The sequence below is a fragment of the Schistocerca cancellata genome, chromosome 1 (assembly GCF_023864275.1).
Source record: "Schistocerca cancellata isolate TAMUIC-IGC-003103 chromosome 1, iqSchCanc2.1, whole genome shotgun sequence".
NCBI lineage: Eukaryota > Metazoa > Arthropoda > Insecta > Orthoptera > Acrididae > Schistocerca > Schistocerca cancellata.
In genome coordinates this window covers 1,110,449,691-1,110,469,180 of record NC_064626.1, presented here as the reverse complement: position 1 = coordinate 1,110,469,180, position 19,490 = coordinate 1,110,449,691, and the positions used below count along the sequence as shown (strand labels likewise).

General features: G+C 43.7%; 1 protein-coding gene across 1 annotated transcript in view; it reads left to right on the top strand.

The window, feature by feature from the left end:
• LOC126131442 (probable E3 ubiquitin-protein ligase HECTD2) overlaps nt 1-19,490 on the top strand; it is a gene marked incomplete at its 5' end in the record, with an annotated part of 375,805 nt that overhangs the window by 200,527 nt on the left and 155,788 nt on the right. The window contains one exon of the mRNA XM_049915173.1: nt 5,534-5,623. Within this exon, the coding sequence (XP_049771130.1) occupies nt 5,534-5,623 (90 nt within the window). The remainder of the gene's footprint in view (nt 1-5,533; nt 5,624-19,490) is intronic.

Genomic DNA, 19,490 nt, shown 5'->3' with positions numbered 1-19,490 from the left:
ACTCAACGACGAACTGAAAACCTCTGGTCAATGGTGGCCGAGCAACTGGCTCGTCACAATACGCCAGTCACTACTCTTGATGAACTGTGGTATCGTGCACGGGCAGCTGTAGCTGTACACGCCATCCAAGCTCTGTTTGCCTCAATGCCCAGGCGTATCAAGGCCATTATTACGGCCAGAGGTGGTTGTTCTGGGTACTGATTTCTCAGGATCTATGCACCCAAATTGCGTGAAAATGTAATCACATGTCAGTTCTAGTATATTTGTCCAAAGAATACCCGTTTGTCATCTGCTTTTCTCCGTGGAGCAGCAGTTTTAATGTCCAGTAGTGTACCTGCATGTCTGCCCACTCTCCCCTTCCTACTTCCGTGTCGAAGGAGAGAGCCTGCATTCTACTTGCAGTCAGGTCAGCAACCTGGCCAGCCTCCCCCACGCTAGCGTCGTGGCGAATGTGAAATGCTACCCTCTTTCTGCACTCAGGCAGTAGCCCAGCCACCCTCCTTCGCCTAGTGGTTTGGCAAACGAGAAAGGCCTGCGGTACCCGCTGTGAGGCCAGATGTCTGCTCACCCCCGCCCTCCTAGTGCCGTCGCAAACGAGAAAGGCTTCTCTCGTAGTCAGGCTAGAACCCTGGCCATCCTCCCCACAAATAGAGCTGTGGCGCACGAGAAGGGTCGCACTCTATCTGCAGACAGGCCAGAAGCTTGACCACCGTCCCAGAGCAGAGGCCCGACCACCCTTCCCCTCCTAGAACTGTGGCGCACGAGAAGGTCCGCACTCTTTCCGCAGTCAGGCCAGAAGCCCAGCAACGCGCTTCCTCGTAGCGCTGTGGCACCGAGAATGACCGCACTCTGTCTGCAGTCAGATCAGAAGTATGTCTCTCCCCCTCCTAGTGCTGCGGCGAACGAGCAACTCAAGGGCATATGAAAAAAATTCGTGTGATTTCTTCCGCATGAGCGAAGACAGAAACTTGGATTAATTATTAACTCACGTATATGATGGCAAATTTCGAAACAATCATTTTTACAGCGGTGTACGATTTACGCACATGTCTTTGGGGGTACTTTTAATATTTACCACTAAAATTTTCATTTTTCAGTGTACTCTCCGCAGGACGCACAACAAACATTTAGACGATAGTCAAAACTCGTCCTATGCACTGCTACACTGTTGTCCTTACGCAGCGTCACAGTTCACCCGAAGTCGTTGCAAGGCGCTCACAAAGACGGACTCTATCGAAACTGCCTAAAAAATAAAACAAAAAATCAAACAGAGAGAGAGATAATCTGGCGATCTTGGAAGCCTAAGATTCAACGCGAGATCCGTATACCCCTTATGTTAAGAAATTCTCTTACATACCAGTGCGATGGTGCTCCAACATGCTGAAATACGAAAGTGTCGACATGTTCTCGCTCCTATGGAAAAAGGTAGGTCTGCAACCTGATTCTTGCAACCATCTTTGACTCAAAATCTTTTCTTGACAAACGGCGACAAAATACATAATACTTTGGAAAATCTCTCTCGCGTTCGACTATCGCGTATGGCAGCTGTGTTCCCCACGTTTTTACATTGGGGTGGTTCACTTTCCCAATTAAACGGAACGTAGTCTCATAACTAAATACCAAATTTGAAAGGAAATAATGTATTCACCAAATTGTTGTTGTTCATCACCACTAAAAAAAGTCATCATGGACTCGGGGTAGCGTCTTTCACTAGCAAGTAGAACATCTTCGACACAGTTTCGATCCTAACCATTGTTTACATTTTGATAAACGTCATCCGACATGTGACTGAAGACATCCTGCGTAACGATTATCCCTCGTTCTGCCAACGACCTTCTCAAAGAGAGTGGAGGAGCGAACTGAGTTTGCAGTTACACTCTTGCCCTTAGGATGGGAAACTTCCATAAAAGGTGGAAAAACTAAAGGTACGTGTGGCATTCTTGGCCGGGAATCCTATTCTGGGGAGTTCCTGGTGCAAGCCTTTCTATCTGATACGATTTTGCGCTTGGGGGATGCTGAAATCATGACGTGGAGAACGCACACACACCCAGTCCCGCGTGGAGAAAATCCATGACCTGACCGTGAATGTATCTGAGGCTCCGTGATCGAGAGCCAGCACAGCTAACCAGAAAACCACGAGCTGCTGTCTAAAAGGTGGAAGAATAAGCAATCATCAACGGTATAAGGATGCGGAATGCACTATAACCAATCCGTTACAGCCACATAGTGTATATCGGCAGGATATGTGGCCTTCAATTACAAACAATGATCTTTCATTGTCAAAATATTCCTGCTTAGACAATAGATTCCCATTCGTATCTCCTGAAGGTGATCGACAATGGTGAGGTGACCATGAGAAAAAGACTAGGTAGCCAGTGAAAGTATTGGCTTCCATCTTCGGGACAAAACTATTGACTCTTGTGTTGGTTTGAGTCTGCAGATGAAAGCTTGTGCTTTGGAAACGGCGCAGTTTTAAATGTGATCAGAATTTAATTTTAGGTACAATATCTGTACAGTGATTGCTATATACTGAATGTAAAAAAAAACAGTCTGAGTGCTTAAAAAAACCTTTCCAGTGTATAACATAGCTTTTGTGCATCTTACGCGATAGACTTTAATGTGACTGACATTATAAAAGTTGTGGAGACGAATTAATTTCTTAAACTGTTAAACAACCAAAAAAGTCAAATCTAAGAGCAGGCTACGGTAATTCTATGAAGTAACCAATTTTGGACAACTGACTTATTTGTCTCTCATATACAGCTTTCGCTGTCTTTTACTTTCTCATGAAGAGACCTGTTTATGCAGTATTTCTATGTTTAGTCTACTTGATACTCTTGCTTCCTTGAAGCAACTTACACTGGTGACTCAAAACACAAAGGCCATTTGATTAGTAGAGTGTTGTAACGCAACACAGCAGCCATCCTGCGTAACATGGATTCGACAAGTGCTTGATAGGTTTCCGGAGGCATGTAGCACCAGATATCTACGCGAAGTCACGCAATTCTCGTAAACTACAGTCCGGTGATCTGTAGGAGCGGAGCTGGAGCCAAGCAGCGTCCTACACGTGTTCCACTGGGTTCAGATCAGTCGAATTTGATGGGCAACACAGTAACATGAATTCACCATCATGCTCTTCGAAACACTGTAGCACTGCTCTGACCTTGGGACGCATAATTATTCTCCTGGAAGATGACATCGCCGTCGGGGAAAATATCTAGCATGAAGGGATGCATGTTGTTGTCGTTTTGGTCTTCAGTCCAGAGACTGGTTTGATGCAGCTCTCCATGCTACTCTATACTGTGCAAGCTTCTTCATCTCCCAGTACTACTGCAGCCTACATCCTTCTGAATCTGCTTAGTGTATTCATCTCTTGATCTCCCTCTGCATTTTTTGCCCTCCACGCTGCCCTCCAATACTAAATTGGTGATCCCTTGATGACTCAGAATATGCCCTGCCAACCGATCTCTTCTTCTAGTCAAGTTGTGCCACAAATTTCTCTTCTCTCCAATTCTGTTCAATACCTCCTCATTAGTTATGTGGTCTACCCATCTAATCTTCAGCATTCTTCAACAGCACCACAATTCGAAAGCCTCTATTCTCTTCTTGTCCGAACTATTTATCGTCCACGTTTCACTTCCATATATGGTTACACTCCATACAAATACTTTCAAAAACGACTTCCTGACACTTAAATCTATACTCGATGTTAACAAATTTCTCTTCTTCACAAACGCTTTCCTTGCCATTGCCAGTCTACATTTTATATCCTCTCTACTTCGACCATCATCAGTTATTTTGCTCCCCAAATAGCAAATCTTATTTACTACTTTAAGCGTCTCATTTCCTAATCTAATTCCCGCAGCACCACCCGATTTAATTCGACTACATTCCATTATCCTCGTTTTGCTTTTGTTGATGTTCATCTTATATCCTCCTTGCAAGACACTGTCCATTCCGTTCAGCTGCTCTTCCAAGTCCTTTGCTGTCTCTGACAGAATTACAATGTCATCGGCAAATCTCAAAGTTTTTATTTCTTCTCCATGTATTTTAATTCCTACTCCAAATTTTTCTTTTGTTTCCTTTACTGCCTGCTCAATATACAGATAGAATAACATCGGGGGGAGGCTACAACCTTGTCTCACTCCCTTCCCAACGACTGCTTCCCTTTCATGCCCCTCGACTCTTATAACTATCATCTGGTTTCAGTACACATTGTAAATAACCTTTCGCCCCCTGTATTTTACCCCTGCCACCTTTAGAATTTGAAAGAGAGTATTCCAGTCAACATCGTCAAAATCTTTCTCTAAGTCTACAAATGCTAGAAACGTAGGCTTGCCTTTCCTTAATCTATTTTCTAAGATACGTCGTAGGGTCAGTATTGCCTCAGGTGTTCCAACATTTCTATGGAATCCAAACTGATCTTCCCCGAGGTCGGCTTCTACCAGTTTTTCCATTCGTCTGTAAAGAATTCGTGTTGGTATTTTGCAGTCGTGGCTTATTAAACTGATAGTTCGGTAATTTTCATATCTGTCAACACCTTCTTTCTTTGGGATTGGAAATATTACATTCGTCTTGAAGTCTTAGGGTAGAAGGGATGCATATGGTCGGCAATAATGATCACATAGACCACAGTCGCCTGGTACCTTCGGTTACTACCACAGGTCCCATGGATGGACAAATGTCAATTATTGCCGCCCCATCAGCCTTTGTACGTGGCACGGTGCGTGTTTCGTTGTACGGTGTATCTTCGGAGGATGACGGCGTAGCCAGACACGACCATCGAGTTGGTGACATAAGAAACAATAAAATTCATTCTTCCGACCAGGCGACACGTTTACATTGATCTATGGTCCAATCTCGACAATCCCATTCGCACTGCAGTCATAACTGATGAAGACGTTGGGTGTCATCTCCTACATAAACCCATGTTAAACAATGTGAGCTGATCGGTATGCTCCGAAACACTTGCACCTGTACCAGGATTGTACTCTGTCGTCAGATCTTCGACAGATCGCCACCTATCCTGCTTTACAGAGAAATCAAGCCTTCCACCTCCACGTTCTTTGGTGAGGCGTGGACACCGAACACTTTTTCTCTTACTTTTGATTTCATCGTTCTTTAAGAACTTCGCACAGATGCTCACGACTGTAGCGGGAAAACAGACGAACATCTTCGCTGTTTACGTAATGATTGTTCCCAGTCGATGGGCTATAACACTCTGCCCTTTGTCAAAGTCGCTTATTTCAGTGGATTTCCCTGTACCTCCAATCGTTTCAGTTCTGCTTATAAACTTCCGTTACCCTGTCACGTCACCTCAATGCCATCAGGCGCCATTCAGTCTCGCGGTGGACAGTGGTCATAAGGTTTTGTATCAACAGTGTATTACCTTCGTTTTTCCTTTTATTACTATCGATCATAATAACAGAGCATGTGCTGTCCTATAGTTTCTAGTACTTCCAGATTCCACTATATTTTATGCATGAGAGAGTGAAACTAAGATGTCTGCAAAATGTAATTCCTGTTGCTGCAGGTGGACCGCGACGAGGATGGGGCGAAGCCCGAGGACCCTGGTCTGAAGATGGACTTCGTCTACACCGTGCACGACGCCCTCAAAGATATGGTGAGTCCAACCATTGTGTATTCCGTGGAAATTGTAATTGCAGTTATTCCAGCGTCGAAAGTCGGCGCAACTTGCTCCACGGAGTCCACCCACCGTTCTGGAGTCTGTAGATGGTTCTTAAATAGAATCGAAACCGGACACTCAAATAAAAATAAAAAGTTGCGATCAAGACTGTTTTTATTCTTTAAATTTTAATTGTAAAGATCGCTGATAATATTTCCAAAAATTTTAATATCATTCCATGTTTCTGATCACTTCCTGCTTACAGTGATTCTGCCAATATCCTAGGTGACTGCCAGGATTTTAATCGACTCATTCTAAGTCCAGGCACCCCTTGGGAAGGGAATTATGTCTTCGAAGGTATGGGAGCGCAGTGTACCTTAGATACGGCAAACCGGTGAGGAGGAGTAGATCTGACACACCCGTAGCTGCATTTAGCTGAACATGAATTTTTCCCACATGCAAACTATTAAGCCATACAGGAGCAAAGTATTCGGCAGCAGAGTAGACGATCCCTAATGAAGAGCATCGTAGTGTTGTAGCTATTGTGACCCCTGAGGAACCACTCAGCTTCTACATGATGTTATTGCGTGACACCAGCTGTGCTACAGTGTTTTCTATCTGTTTCTTGTGTGATAAGCTTCTATCAAAAGTTACTACTATATGTTATGGGAAGTCTTGTTGGTGCAGGACTTGACAAGTAAAGGTGACATGTAGCTTTGTATTGGCCATTCTGTTGTTATAATGGAAGCAGACAGTTTCGATCTTCCTTGAGTCTGGTGTCAATCTCCACTTTATGAAGTGTTTATGCACTTTACTTAGATGTGCAGATAGTATATCTACCTCAGCTTCAAGACCTCTCTGTTGAGTGGACAAATCCAAATCATCCGTGTAAATGAACTTCTTCGACTCTATTTCAGGGAAATCAGGTGTAAATAAGTTGAATAGAACTGGTACCAAAATTTAACCCTGGGGAAGACCATTATTAAATTTCTCTTGTCTGCTTATTAGGTTTCCCCTGTCTTCTTAATCGACTGTCGAGGTCACTTGGAAGTATCTCTTGGATAACATGTTGTTTATGAGCCTAATTATGGGTTACTGTTTAATGTCGAAGGGCTTAGCCAATCTAAATCCCAAAACCTCTCTCTCATGCTGCTTGAAAACGATATAGTACACAGGGTGGTCCATTCATCGTGACCGGGCCAAATATCTCACGAAATAAGCGTCAAACGAAAAAACTACAAAGAACGAAACTTGTCTAGCTTGAAGGGGGAAACCAGATGGCGCTATGGTTGGTCCGCTAGATGGCGCTGCCATAGGTTAGATGCATATCAACTGCCTTTTTTTTAAAATAGGAACCCCCATTTTTATTACATATTCCTGTAATATGTAAAGAAATATGAATGTTTTAGTTGGACCACTTTTTTCGCTTTGTGATAGATGGCGCTGTAATAGTCACAAACATATGGCTCACAATTTTAGACGAACAGTTGGTACGAGGTAGGTGTTTTAAATTAAAATACAGAACGTAGGTACGTTTGAACATTTTATTTCGGTTGTTTCAATGTAATACATGTAACCTTGTGAACTTATTATTTCTGAGAACGCATGCTGTTACAGCGTGATTACCTGTAAATACCACATTAATGCAATAAATGCTCAAAATGATGTCCGTCAACCTCAGTGCATTTGGCAATACGTGTAACGACATTCCTCTCAATCCAGGGACGTCAGATCCGGTGAACGTGTGGGCCATGGTATGGTGCTTGCACGACCAATCCACCTGTCATGAAATGTGCTATTCAATACCGCTTCAACCGCACACGAGCTATGTGCCGGACATCCATCATGTTGGAAGTACATCGCCATTCTGTCATGCAGTGAAACATCTTGTAGTAACATCGGTAGAACATTACGTAGGAAATCGCATACATTGCACCATTTAGATTGCCATCGATAAAATGGGGGCCAATTATTCTTCCTCCCATAATGTCGCACCATACATTAACCCGCCTAGGTCGCTGATGCTCCACTTGTCGTAGCCATCGTGGATTTTCCATTGGCCAATAGTGCATATTATGCCGGGTTACGTTACTACTGTTGGTGAATGACGCTTCGTCGCTAAATACAACGCGTGCAAAAAATCTGTCATCGTCCCGTAATTTCTCTTGTGCCCAGTAGCAGAACTGTACACGACGTTCAAAGTCGTCGCTATGCAATTCCTGGTGCATAGAAATATGGTACGGGTGCAATCGATGTTGATGTAGCATTCTCAACACCGACGTTTTTGAGATTCCCGATTCTCGCGCAATTTGTCAGCTACTAATGTGCGGATTAGCCGCGACAGCAGCTACAACACCTACTTCGGCATCATCATTTGTTGCAGGTCGTGGTTGACGTTTCACATGTGGCTGAACACTTCCTGGTTCAAATGGTTCAAATGGCTCTGAGCACTATGGGACTTAACTGCTGTGGTCAGCAGTCCCCTAGAACTTAGAACTACTTAAACCTAACTAACCTAAGGACATCACACACATCCATGCCCGAGGCAGGATTCGAACCTGCGACCGTAGCGGTCACGCGGCTCCAGACTGTAGCGCCTAGAACCGCACGGCCACTCTGGCCGGCAACACTTCCTGTTTCCTTAAATAACGTAACTATCCAGCGAACGGTCCGGACACTTGGATGATGTCGTCCAGGATACCGAGCAGCATACATAGCACACGCCCGTTGGGCATTTTGATCACAATAGCCATACACCAACACGATATCGACCTTTCCCGCAATTGGTAAACGGTCCATTTTAGCACGGGTAATGTAACACGAAGCAAATACCGTCTGCACGGGCGGAATGTTACTTGATACCACGTACTTATACGTTTGTGACTATTACATCGCCGTCTATCACAAAGCGGAAAAAGTGGTCCAACTAAAACATTCATATTTCTTTACGTACTACACGAATATGTAATAAAAATGGGGGTTCGTAATTTAAAAAACGCAGTTGATATCCGTTTGACCTATGGCAGCGCCATCTAGCTGGCCAACCATAGCGCCATCTGGTTTCCCCCTTCAAGCCAGACGAGTTTCGTTCTTTGTAGTTTTTTCGTTTGACGCTTATTTCGTGAGATATTTGGCCCGGCCACTATCAGTGGACCACCCTGTATAGTGAGGTTATTACGGATTCCGGTTGTGAAATGACTGGTATGAAGGTAAGCATCGAAAGTGGCTCAAACATGGTAAATGGAGGCCTTCATAGATCATCAGCGTCAGTGGCTCTAGTGTTAGATCGCTTCAGAAACAAGTTGGAGAATACAGAGTGTCCGAAAAGTCTTTCCCTGATTACATAAATTGATAACTCAGGCTAGAAGTAAGATACAAATATGAAACTGGTGTCTAATTGTTAACAAACTATCAAAGGTTTTTCACACATCAGTAAACTTCCACTTCCATTGTTGCCCAATGGCAGTACACATCGATATGACTTTGCGGTCGAAATGCTATCACGTATTGAGGACGATGATGGTTATCTCAGACGAATTGCCTTTTCCGACGAAGCGACCTTTTTTGTCAGTGGAGTAGTGAATCGCCATAATGTGCGCATTTGGGGTTCACAATCCCCTGGCGAGGTCATGGAGTGCACTAGAGGCAGTCCAAAGGTGAATGTTTGGTGCGCGCTATTGCACGATCGAATTATCGGGCCATTCTTCTTCGCTGAGGCTACCATCACATCTGCAGTGTATCTGGACATGTTGCAACTGTATGCTGTTCCTCAGCTGCTACAGTATCACCCCGTGTTTCAGCAAGACGGTGCACCGCCCATTGGGGTTTGGACGTCCGTGCCTATCTCGATATGACCTTCCCTGGGCGATGGGTTGGTCGTGATGGGCCAACGGTTTGGCCTCCACGCTCTCCTGACATAACCCCATTAGACTTCTTTTTATGGGGTTATGTCAAGGACGAGGTCTACCGAACACGTGTACCAGATCTTGAAACCCTGCGGCAACGGATAACCACAGTCGTTGAATCGATCCCTCCAGTGATGTTGGCTAATGTGTGGACGGAAATTGAATATCGCCTAGATGTGCTACGTGCTACCAAGAGCGTTCATGTGGAAGTTTACTGATGTGTGAAAAAAACTTTGATAGTTTGTAAACAATTAGACACCAGTTTCATATTTGTACCTTACTTCTAGCCTGAGTTATCAATTTATGTAATCAGGGAAAGACCTTTCGGAAACCTGTATAATGTGCAAGTGTCCTGATCATGCTGTTGTAATAGGGGGACACTTCAACTTGTCAGCTACAGAATGGAAAATCCGTGCAATTAAGACTGTTGTCAGAGAATGGGGTTCGTATCGGATTGTTCTGCATGTCTTTCTGAAAGTTACCTCGAACGGGGACTGCCAACTGATCCTGAAAGTAAGCAAATTTGCATATTAATGGTCGATGAGATCAGCACCCGTGACCTAGGGGGCAGTTTAGCGATAGTTCCGCTTCGAGCCCCGAGCAGCAAGTTTCTTGTTTATCTCACTTGCGGCAGCCTCAGTTGTGTGAAGTTATCCAGCTACGTTGTGCAAGACGCGACTGTTGGCTGCGACTGCGACGCTGCCCCCTCCTCTTTTCCCACCCTGGCAGACGGCGACAAGGCCGCAACACGGCAGGAGTCGTCGCTGTTTCCCAAGCTCTGGTCCGCGGCGGCGGATTCAAATACATATGAAAAATAAGAATTCCGATTTTCTTGCTGTAAAAAATACTGTATGTTAATGGAACAAAGTTACATCGGCTCCCAGAGTTAGTTTTTCGATACAGATTCTCCTTTTACTCTTCCGGTTTTGCGTGTTTTTTTTTTTCGCTGTATATTACTTCTCTATCGATTGTGAGGAAAGTAAAACGCACAAAAAATTGATGTTTGCGTATCTTACAGTTTCACATCACAGCTTGATAATGAGGTGTCTATTTTTCCGATATTCATCACAGTTATTCCGATACTTAATTTACAAGTAACCTACTGCATAAAATTTGAATTATGTATAGTGAAAAATGTGGTCGCAAGCTACTTTGCGTATGGTTCACGTTAGGTCATACATCATTTTCGATGAAAAGAAGCTAACATATCGAAATTATTTTTAAAGTTGTGATCAGAATGATATCGATCTCCGTTTCCGAGATTTGGGCTCATATATCTCCGTGAGCGTCGCGACTAGCTGCCAGATCTGTTGACGCGCAACGTGAATCATGTGGTCATCACACGATAGAGAAAGCATTTGTTTTGTTTCGCTGACACATTTGGACCTAATGAAACCATTTATGTCATATTTTTCTCCGGTATGAGTTACTAATATTTCTCCATAACCTCTTGACAATTTCATTTAAAATGCCACGAAATTTAGGTTTCTTAAAAGTAAAGACATGCTGCCTTCAATATATTTTCTTCTCATTCTTGGGAAGAGGATAAATTACTCACCTCTAGTATTTTCTTCTGAACCTGGACGAGGATACCCAAGTAGAAGTAGACGCCCTAACAAAACCAACAAATGTCAAAAATTTACGTTTTCCATCGTTATGGATGACATGAACAGTTAATCTTGCCAAGCTGCACTCAAAAGATGACTCCAGGATTTACAAAAGACGAATTTCAATTGTGGACTGTGTCAGACCAGAAGGGCCTTGTAAAACAGTTGTGCACTTTTGGCACAAGTTTTTTGAGCACCATCTTCTACCAATGAATTGCAGTGAATGTGACAAATTACTTATTGCAGCATACTGTTCGCGCAATCTGCTGAGAAACGCCTTACTCAAAAACGAACACCTATTGATTACAGGAAGCTGTACAACAATCTGGTGGTGGTTTTTCACAACTGGAAGGTATCATCAAGACACCAATCTACTATTTACTTTCAAAGTGAAGGTATTGTAAAATGTAACTTTCTCGTTGTACTTTAGATTGTTCATTTTATAATGTACTTGCCGTTTTCAATTTTTATCGTCACAAAAAAAGAGTAATGCGAAAATTGACCTGCAAGTTCATTTTCATCATTCTAATTCTACATCTGCACGGATTATACTGATTTTCATAACAGGACTGAAAAATTTGCATTAATGGGAAAATAATATATATTTCACTCACCTGCCAGTTTCAACTGTGCACCAATTTCTTCCCAAATTCTGTCTCTGAACAAAGTGTCCCTATATTTAGGGTTCTTCAAATCGTAAAGGCAAGAGTGTTGCGAGACCAGCTCACAGAGCATCACATCCTGTGAGTGGCTCATTTCAGTTTTCCTTGGCTGGCTCGACATCTTTCTGGCAGCCGTACGTCTTTGTGTCGTCCGACTTCCGTCGCAACACTGCCCACTGGCGCAGTGCTGCGGCAGCTGCCGCAACAGTCGCGCGTCGCATCCCAAACTCGAACTGCGCATGCGCCAGCAGGCAACTTCTCACGTCACGTAGCGACCCGTCGCAGTCGCTAGTGTGCGTCGCGTCTTGGACAACGTACCTTTATACTGTTTGTGTTCGTCTGCTTGCAGCGGCATCGGCCGCACCGCTATGACTACCATTGTTTCCATGTGTATTCGACGAAAAGGTACTGTGAGCTTTACTTTCGACAAAACAAGGCGACACGTGAAGCCCAGGTCTCTAGAAATTCACTATTGGTTTGCCGATACAATTCATGTGAACTCCGATCAGGTCCACACGGCTCATTTTGACGCAAACGAGTACAAGTTTTACTTGAAATTTATGGAATCCCTTCACGCTGAAAGATTACTGTATCGACATGGTTCTGAAATGCTGTTCAAGCATCGCGATAATTCCGTTAGTATGGTGTCACTTTCAGATGCTGAAATTGACTAAACCAATGTTCGAGTGTTCAAACTCTCGCCGTCAGTAGATGACAACTTTCTAAAGGACATATTGACCCCTTATGGCTATGTGAGAATCATCCGTCGTGAACGTTGGTCTACTCAACGCAGATTACAGTGTTTTAGTGGAATACGCAAAATTCCATCACATTTACAAGAGTGTGGTTACCGCGTTTGTGTCATGTATATTGGTCAAGAGGGAACTTGCTTCATATGTAGTTAGAATCAACACGTTCGTTCTAATAGCCAGTGGAGGTTGTTTCTATTAAAGCTGTCGTTAGTGCAGCGTCGCAAATTAACAGTTGCTGATCTTGTTCCTTCCACTCCCGAAATTGCGCCACTTCTCCTTCGGATCATAATGACGGAAAAGACAGTTCTGATAATCGTGTGAATCAGTTTCCTCCTTTACCTCCGCGACAAGATCAGTGTAGTATTGCCTCCAGGATAGACCTTGTAACAACGAAAAACAAGTGACCTAGCACTCACCTCCACCGCATCGATTTTGTCCACTGCTCCTCTAGACAATACTAGACAACACTGCCCCTATGACCTATCGTAGAAGAAAAATTAAGGAAAGGAAAACCTACATTTCTAGCATTTGTAGACTTAGAGAAAGCTTTTGACGATGTTGACTGGAATACTCTCTTTCAAATTCTGAAGGTGGTATGGGTAAAATACACGGAACGAAAGTCTATCTACAATTTGAACAAAAAGCAGATGGCAGTTATAAGAGTCGAGGGACATGAAAGGGAAGCAGTGGTTGGGAAGGGAGTAAGACAGGGTTGTAGCCTCTCCCCGATGTTATTCAATCTGTATACTGAGCAAGCAGTAAAGGATACAAAACAATAGTTTGGAGTACGAATTAAAATCCATGGAGAAGAAATAAAAACTTTGAGGTTCGCCGATGGCATTGTAATTCTGTCAGAGACAGCAAAGGACTTGGAAGAGCAGTTGAACGGAATGGACAGTGTCTTGAAAGGAGTATATTAGATGAACATCAACAAAAGCAAAACGAGGATAATCGAATGTAGTCGAATTAAGTCGGGTGATGCTGAGGGAATTAGATTAGGAAATGCGACACTTAAAGTAGTAAAGGAGTTTTGCTATTTGGGGAGCAAAATAACTGGTGATGGTGGAAGTAGAGATGATATAAAATGTAGACTGGCAAAGTTTCTGAATGTATTTGTATGGAGTGTAGCCATGTATGGAAGTGAAACATGGATGATAAATAGTTTGGAGAAGAAGAGAATAGAAGCTTTCGAAATGTGTGCTACAGAAGAATGCTGAAGATTAGATGAGTAGATCACATAACTAATGAGGAGGTATTGAACAGAATTGGGGAGAAGAGGAATTTGTGGCACAACTTGACTAGAAGAAGGGATCGGTTGGTAGGACGTGTTCTGAGGCATCAAGGGATCACCAATTTAGTACTGGAGGGCAGTGTGGAGGATAAAAATCGTAGAGGGAGACCAAGAGATGAATACACTAAGCAGATTCGGAAGGATGTAGGTTGCAGTAGGTACTGGGAGATGAAGAAGCTTGCACAGGATAGGGTAGCATGGAGAGCTGCGTCAAACCAGTCTCAGGACTGAAGCCCACAACAACAGCAACAACTCCTCTAGACGATACGACACTTCCCGTCCATGGTGCGGTGAGTGGCGAAGACGTCATCTCCAGCGTCCCTCCTGCTCGCGAAGTGGCTCCTTCTGAGCCGCCTCGGTGTGGAGAGGGAGCGCCCCCCCCCCCTTCTTCGTATTCCTGTCCCCCCGTTAAAGTCTCAGACTGGCATTACCTTCCTGGGTGGAGGACTTTGTCTGGTGTGGCAGAACAAGAAACAGGAGTCGATATAAAAAAGATAGGCGATCCGGTATTACAGTCAGAATTTAAAAGACTTTTGGAAGACTTAACATCAAGTAAGGCATAGGGATAGATATAGGGGATCGATAATTTCTCAAATCATTGGGGAGAATTGACAACAAAACGAATATTCACGTTGGTGTGTAGAATCTATGTGTCTGGCGGTATACCACCTGACTTTCGGAAAGATATCATCAACACAAAGACTGCAAGAGCTGACAAGTGCGAGAATTATCGCACAGTCAGCTTAAAAGCTCATGTATCCAAGTTGCTGATAAGAATAATAGGCAGAAGAATTGTAATGGAAATTGAAGAAAAATTAAAGATGTGTTAGAAAACGATCGGTTTGGCTTTAGGAAAGGTAAAGGCGCCAGAAAGGCAGTTCTGACGTTCCAGTTGATAATGGAAGTAAGACTAAAGAAAAATCAGGACACGTTTATAGGATTTGTCAAGCTGGAAAAAGCATTCGACAATGTAAAATTGTGCAAAATATCTGAAATTTTGAGAGAAATATGGATAAACTATAGGGAGAGACCATTAATATACACCATGTACAAGAGCCAAGAGGGAATAATAAGAGTTGAGGACCAAGAACGAAGTGCTTTGGTTAAAAGGGGTGTAAGACAGGGGTACAGTCTTTCGCCCCTAGTTTAAGACAGGAATGCAGTCTTTCGTCCCTACTGTTCAATGTATAAATCGAAGAAGCAATGATGAAAAAAAAAAAGAAAGGTTCAATAGTGGGATTAAAATTCAAGGTAAAAGCATATCAATGATAAGATTCGCTGACGACATTGCTATCGTCAGTGAAAGAGAAGAAGAATCATAGTATCCGCTGAGGGGAATGAACAGGGTAATGAATTGGGAGTAAATCCAAGAAAGGCGAAAGTAATGATAAGTAGCGGAAATGAGAACAATGAGAAAGTTAACATCTTAATGGTTGACAACAAAGTAGATGTAGTTAATGAACTCTGGTGCCTAGGAAGCAAAATAACCCATGATGGACTGAGCAAGGAGGGCATCAAAAGCAGACTAGCACTGCCATAAAGGAAATTACTGGCCAGGAGAAGTTTACTGTCAAACATAGGCCTGAATTTGAGGAAGAAATCTCTGAAAATGTACGTTTGAAGCATAGCATTGTAGGGTGGTGAAATATGGTCAGTGAGAAATCCAGAACGGAAGAGAATGAAAGAATTTGATATGTAGTGCTACAGACGAATGTTAAAAATTAGACGGACTGATAAGGTAAAGAATGAAGAGGTTCTGCGCAGAATTGGAGAGGAAAGGAATACATGAAAACACTGAAGAGAAGAAGGGATAGGATGATAGGACGAGATGCCCTCTCATCCTGTCCCTTCTTCTAATCAGTGTTCTTCTTATCAGTGGTGCAAGAAGTTCGAAATTCTGAGGAAAATAGGGTTAAGATATAAGGAGAGACGAGTAATATACAACATGAACAATAACCAAGAGAGAATAATAAGAGCGGAAGACCAAGAACTAAGTGCTAGGATTAAAAAGGGTATAATACAGTGATGTAGTCTTTCGCACTTAAGACGTCAGGGAATAACTTCCATGGTAGTAGAGGGAGCTGTAGAGGGTAGAGACTGTGGAGGAAGAGACAGACTGAAATACATGCAGCAAATAATTGAGGACGTAGGTTGAAAGTGCTGCTCTGAGATGAAGAGGCTGGCACAGGACAGGAATTCATGGCGGGCTGCAACAAACCAGTAAGAAGACAGATGACACCACTGTTCGATTACACTACAGGTGACAAATCACTGGAAAAAGTAACTACACCAAAATATGAATAACCACCCGTAGCGATCTATAGTCCCGCATAAAAAAATTATAGAAAAAGTAGATGCCAGATTAAGAGTCACTGGATGAATTTTACCCAAATGAAATTCATCCACGAAAGAAGTTGCTTCCGTCATAGTCTTTCGAACGATTCTTGAGTAATGAATAATACACTACTGGCCATTAAAATTGCTACACCACGAAGATGACGTGCTACAGACGCGAAATTTAACCGACAGGAAGAAGATGCTGTGATATGCAAATGATTAGCTATTCAGAGCATTCACACAAGGTTGGCGCCGGTGGCGACACCTACAACGTGCTGACATGAGGAAAGTTTACAACCGATTTCTCATACACAAACAGCAGTTGACCGGCGTTGCCTGGTGAAACGTTGTTGTGATGCCTCGTGTAAGGAGGAGTAATGCGTACCATCACATTTCCGACTTTGATAAAGGTCGGATTGTAGCCTATCGCGATTGCGGTTTATCGTATCGCAACATTGCTGCTTGAGTTGGTCGAGATCCGATGACTGTTAGCAGAATATGGAATCGGTGGGTTCAGGAGGATAATACAGAACGCCATGCTGGATCCCAACGGCCTCGTATCACTAGCAGTCGAGATGACAGTTATCTTATCCGCATGGCTGTAACGGATCGTGCAGCTACGTCTCCATCCCTGAGTCAACAGATGGGGACGTTTGCAAGACGACAACCATCTGCACGAACAGTTCGACGACGTTTGCAGCAGCATGGACTATCAGCTCGGAGATCATGGCTGCAGTTACCCTTGACACTGCATCACAGACAGGAGCGCCTGCGATGGTGTACTCAACGACGAACCTGAGTGCACGAATGGCAAAAGGTCATTTTTCGGATGAATCCAGGTTCTGTTCACAGCATCATAATGGTCGCATCCGTGTTTGGCGACATCGCGGTGAACGCACATGGAAAGCGTGTATTTGTCATCGCTATACTGGCGTATCACCCGGCGTGATGGTATGGGGTGCCATTGGTTACACGTCTCGGTCACCTCTTGTTCGCATTGACGGCACTTTGAACGGTGGACGTTACATTTCAGATGTGCTACGACCAGTGGCTCTACCCTTCATTCGATCCCTGCGAAACCCTAGTCCTGTACGGGCCTTTCTGGATACGGAAAATGTTCGACAGCTGCCCTGGCCAGCACATTCTGTAGACCTCTCACCAATTGAAAACGTCTGGTCAATGGTGGCCGAGCAGCTGGTTCGTCATAATACGCCAGTCACTACTCGTGATGAACTGTGGTGTCGTGTTGAAGCTGCATGGGCAGCTGTACCTGTACACACCATCCAGGCTCTGTTTGAGTCAATTCCCAGGCGTATCAAAGCCGTTATTACGACCGAAGGTGGTTGTTCTGATTGCTCAGGATCTATGCACCCAAATTGCATGAAAATGTAATCACATGTCAGTTCTAGTATCATATATTTGTCCAGTGAATACCGGTTTATCATTTGCATTTCTTCTTGGTGCAGCAGTTTTAATGGCAAGTAGTGTATTAGGGAGAAAAAATAATGCTAACAGAAGTACCCACCGCCTCACGTCGTAAGGTGGTTTGTGAAGTATCGGTCTCTCCATCTGTAGAAATATGGGGAAATTAAGAGCTCAGTAACAGGTGAATAATCAGGCTGAAAGAAATCTGCATAGCGCTGGTATTCATGTCAGTTGCCATTAACAGTACACTATCTAATAAAAAGTCTATTATATAACGCTGAAAGTACCACTAGATATCACGAGATGTTAGAGAGTACAAAAGAGTGATTAGTGTTGTGTTGACAGTAGTTACAGTAACAGCATGGGTTAGTCAGGAAAGCTCACTGTCATCTAATGCCATTGACTGTCGCCTGAGTAACAGATCCATCAGGGACATTTCAACCCTTACAAAGCTACCCAGGTCGACTGACAGTGATGTGATCATGAAGTGGAAACACGAAGGAGCAACCGCAGTTACAGCAGGACCAGGCAGATCCAATGTACTCACGGCACGGACTGTCGAGCTCTGCAGATGGTGGTCGTAAAAATCGCATGGAATCAGAGTAAGGAATCACTCGTGACTTCCAACGTACTACTAGCAGTCCAGACAACACAGCGACTGTACCTATGGAGTTAAATTGGATACAGTGGTCGGGCAGCATCTCCTAAGTCACACGTTTCTGTAGTCAGTGTTAAACGACGCTTGAGTTGGTGTAAAGAGCGGAGCTGCTGGATAGTGGATAAGTGGAACGAATAATTTGGAGAGACGAATCACACTATACTCGTACCCTGTGGCACTCCGATGAAACGGTCTGGTTTTCGCGAATACCTGGCGAACGCTACCTGCCGTCATGTGCACCGCCAACAGTGCAGTACGGAGGAGATGGTGTCCTGACACAGAGGTGTCTTCTGTGGTCAGTGTGTGGGCCCCTTATTGCGCTTAAGAAAACCCTAAATGAAGAGGGATGTTAACACATTTTACAGCGTTGTGTACTATTTACAGTAGAGGAACTATGCGGGGACGATGACTGTTTGCATCAGCATGGCTACGTACTTTGCCTAAGCACCATCTTTGAGTCAATGGTTTGTGTCAAGTGGACTGGCCTGTCCAAAGTCCTTCTTCCATAGAGCACCTTTGGGGTGAGAACACCGACCTCTCTCTAGATCCTACCATCCAATATCACTATCTTCTCTGATCTCGGCTCTTGAGGAGGGATGGGCTGCCATTCCTTCACAGACATTAAAAGTGTTCCCAGCAAAAGGGCGGACACAGCCCATATTAACGTCCACTAATAGAAGGCGGACCCGTTTGATCAGATGCATGTATGACAAGCACTGCTCGCGAAGATTGTTGAAATTTGCACTTTTCGTGTGTCTAAATAGCCTCAGGTAATCTGAAATGGAGTCTCATTTAGCATCTACTGAGGTACTTCCTACTTCTAAAGAGACGTTCCCAAAATATGTCATCGCCGCTTTGTATGCTCTACTTTGTGTAGTTGTTAAAACCTCTTCTCTTGAGGTCCTCGACCGAACCGAAGTTCTGATTGTTCATCTGCTTTAGGAAATCGTTCTCCTTAGCAGGTTCGGACGATGAGTTATCGAAGTCTGTGACTTAATGAGAATAATACGTATCACATCGTCGTACCTACATACATCAAGGGTACATGCTCCATAGTTATATTATCGCTGACAATACAAGGTGTTTACCTGGCAAGGTAACATTCATTCTGCAATGAACAGAGAAATAATTTATTCACTGACGATGAAAAGCCGATCTACATTGTAATAACATCAGGAAATCAGAACAAACTGGTGGTGCACTTCTCAGGCCACTACTTCGCTCTCA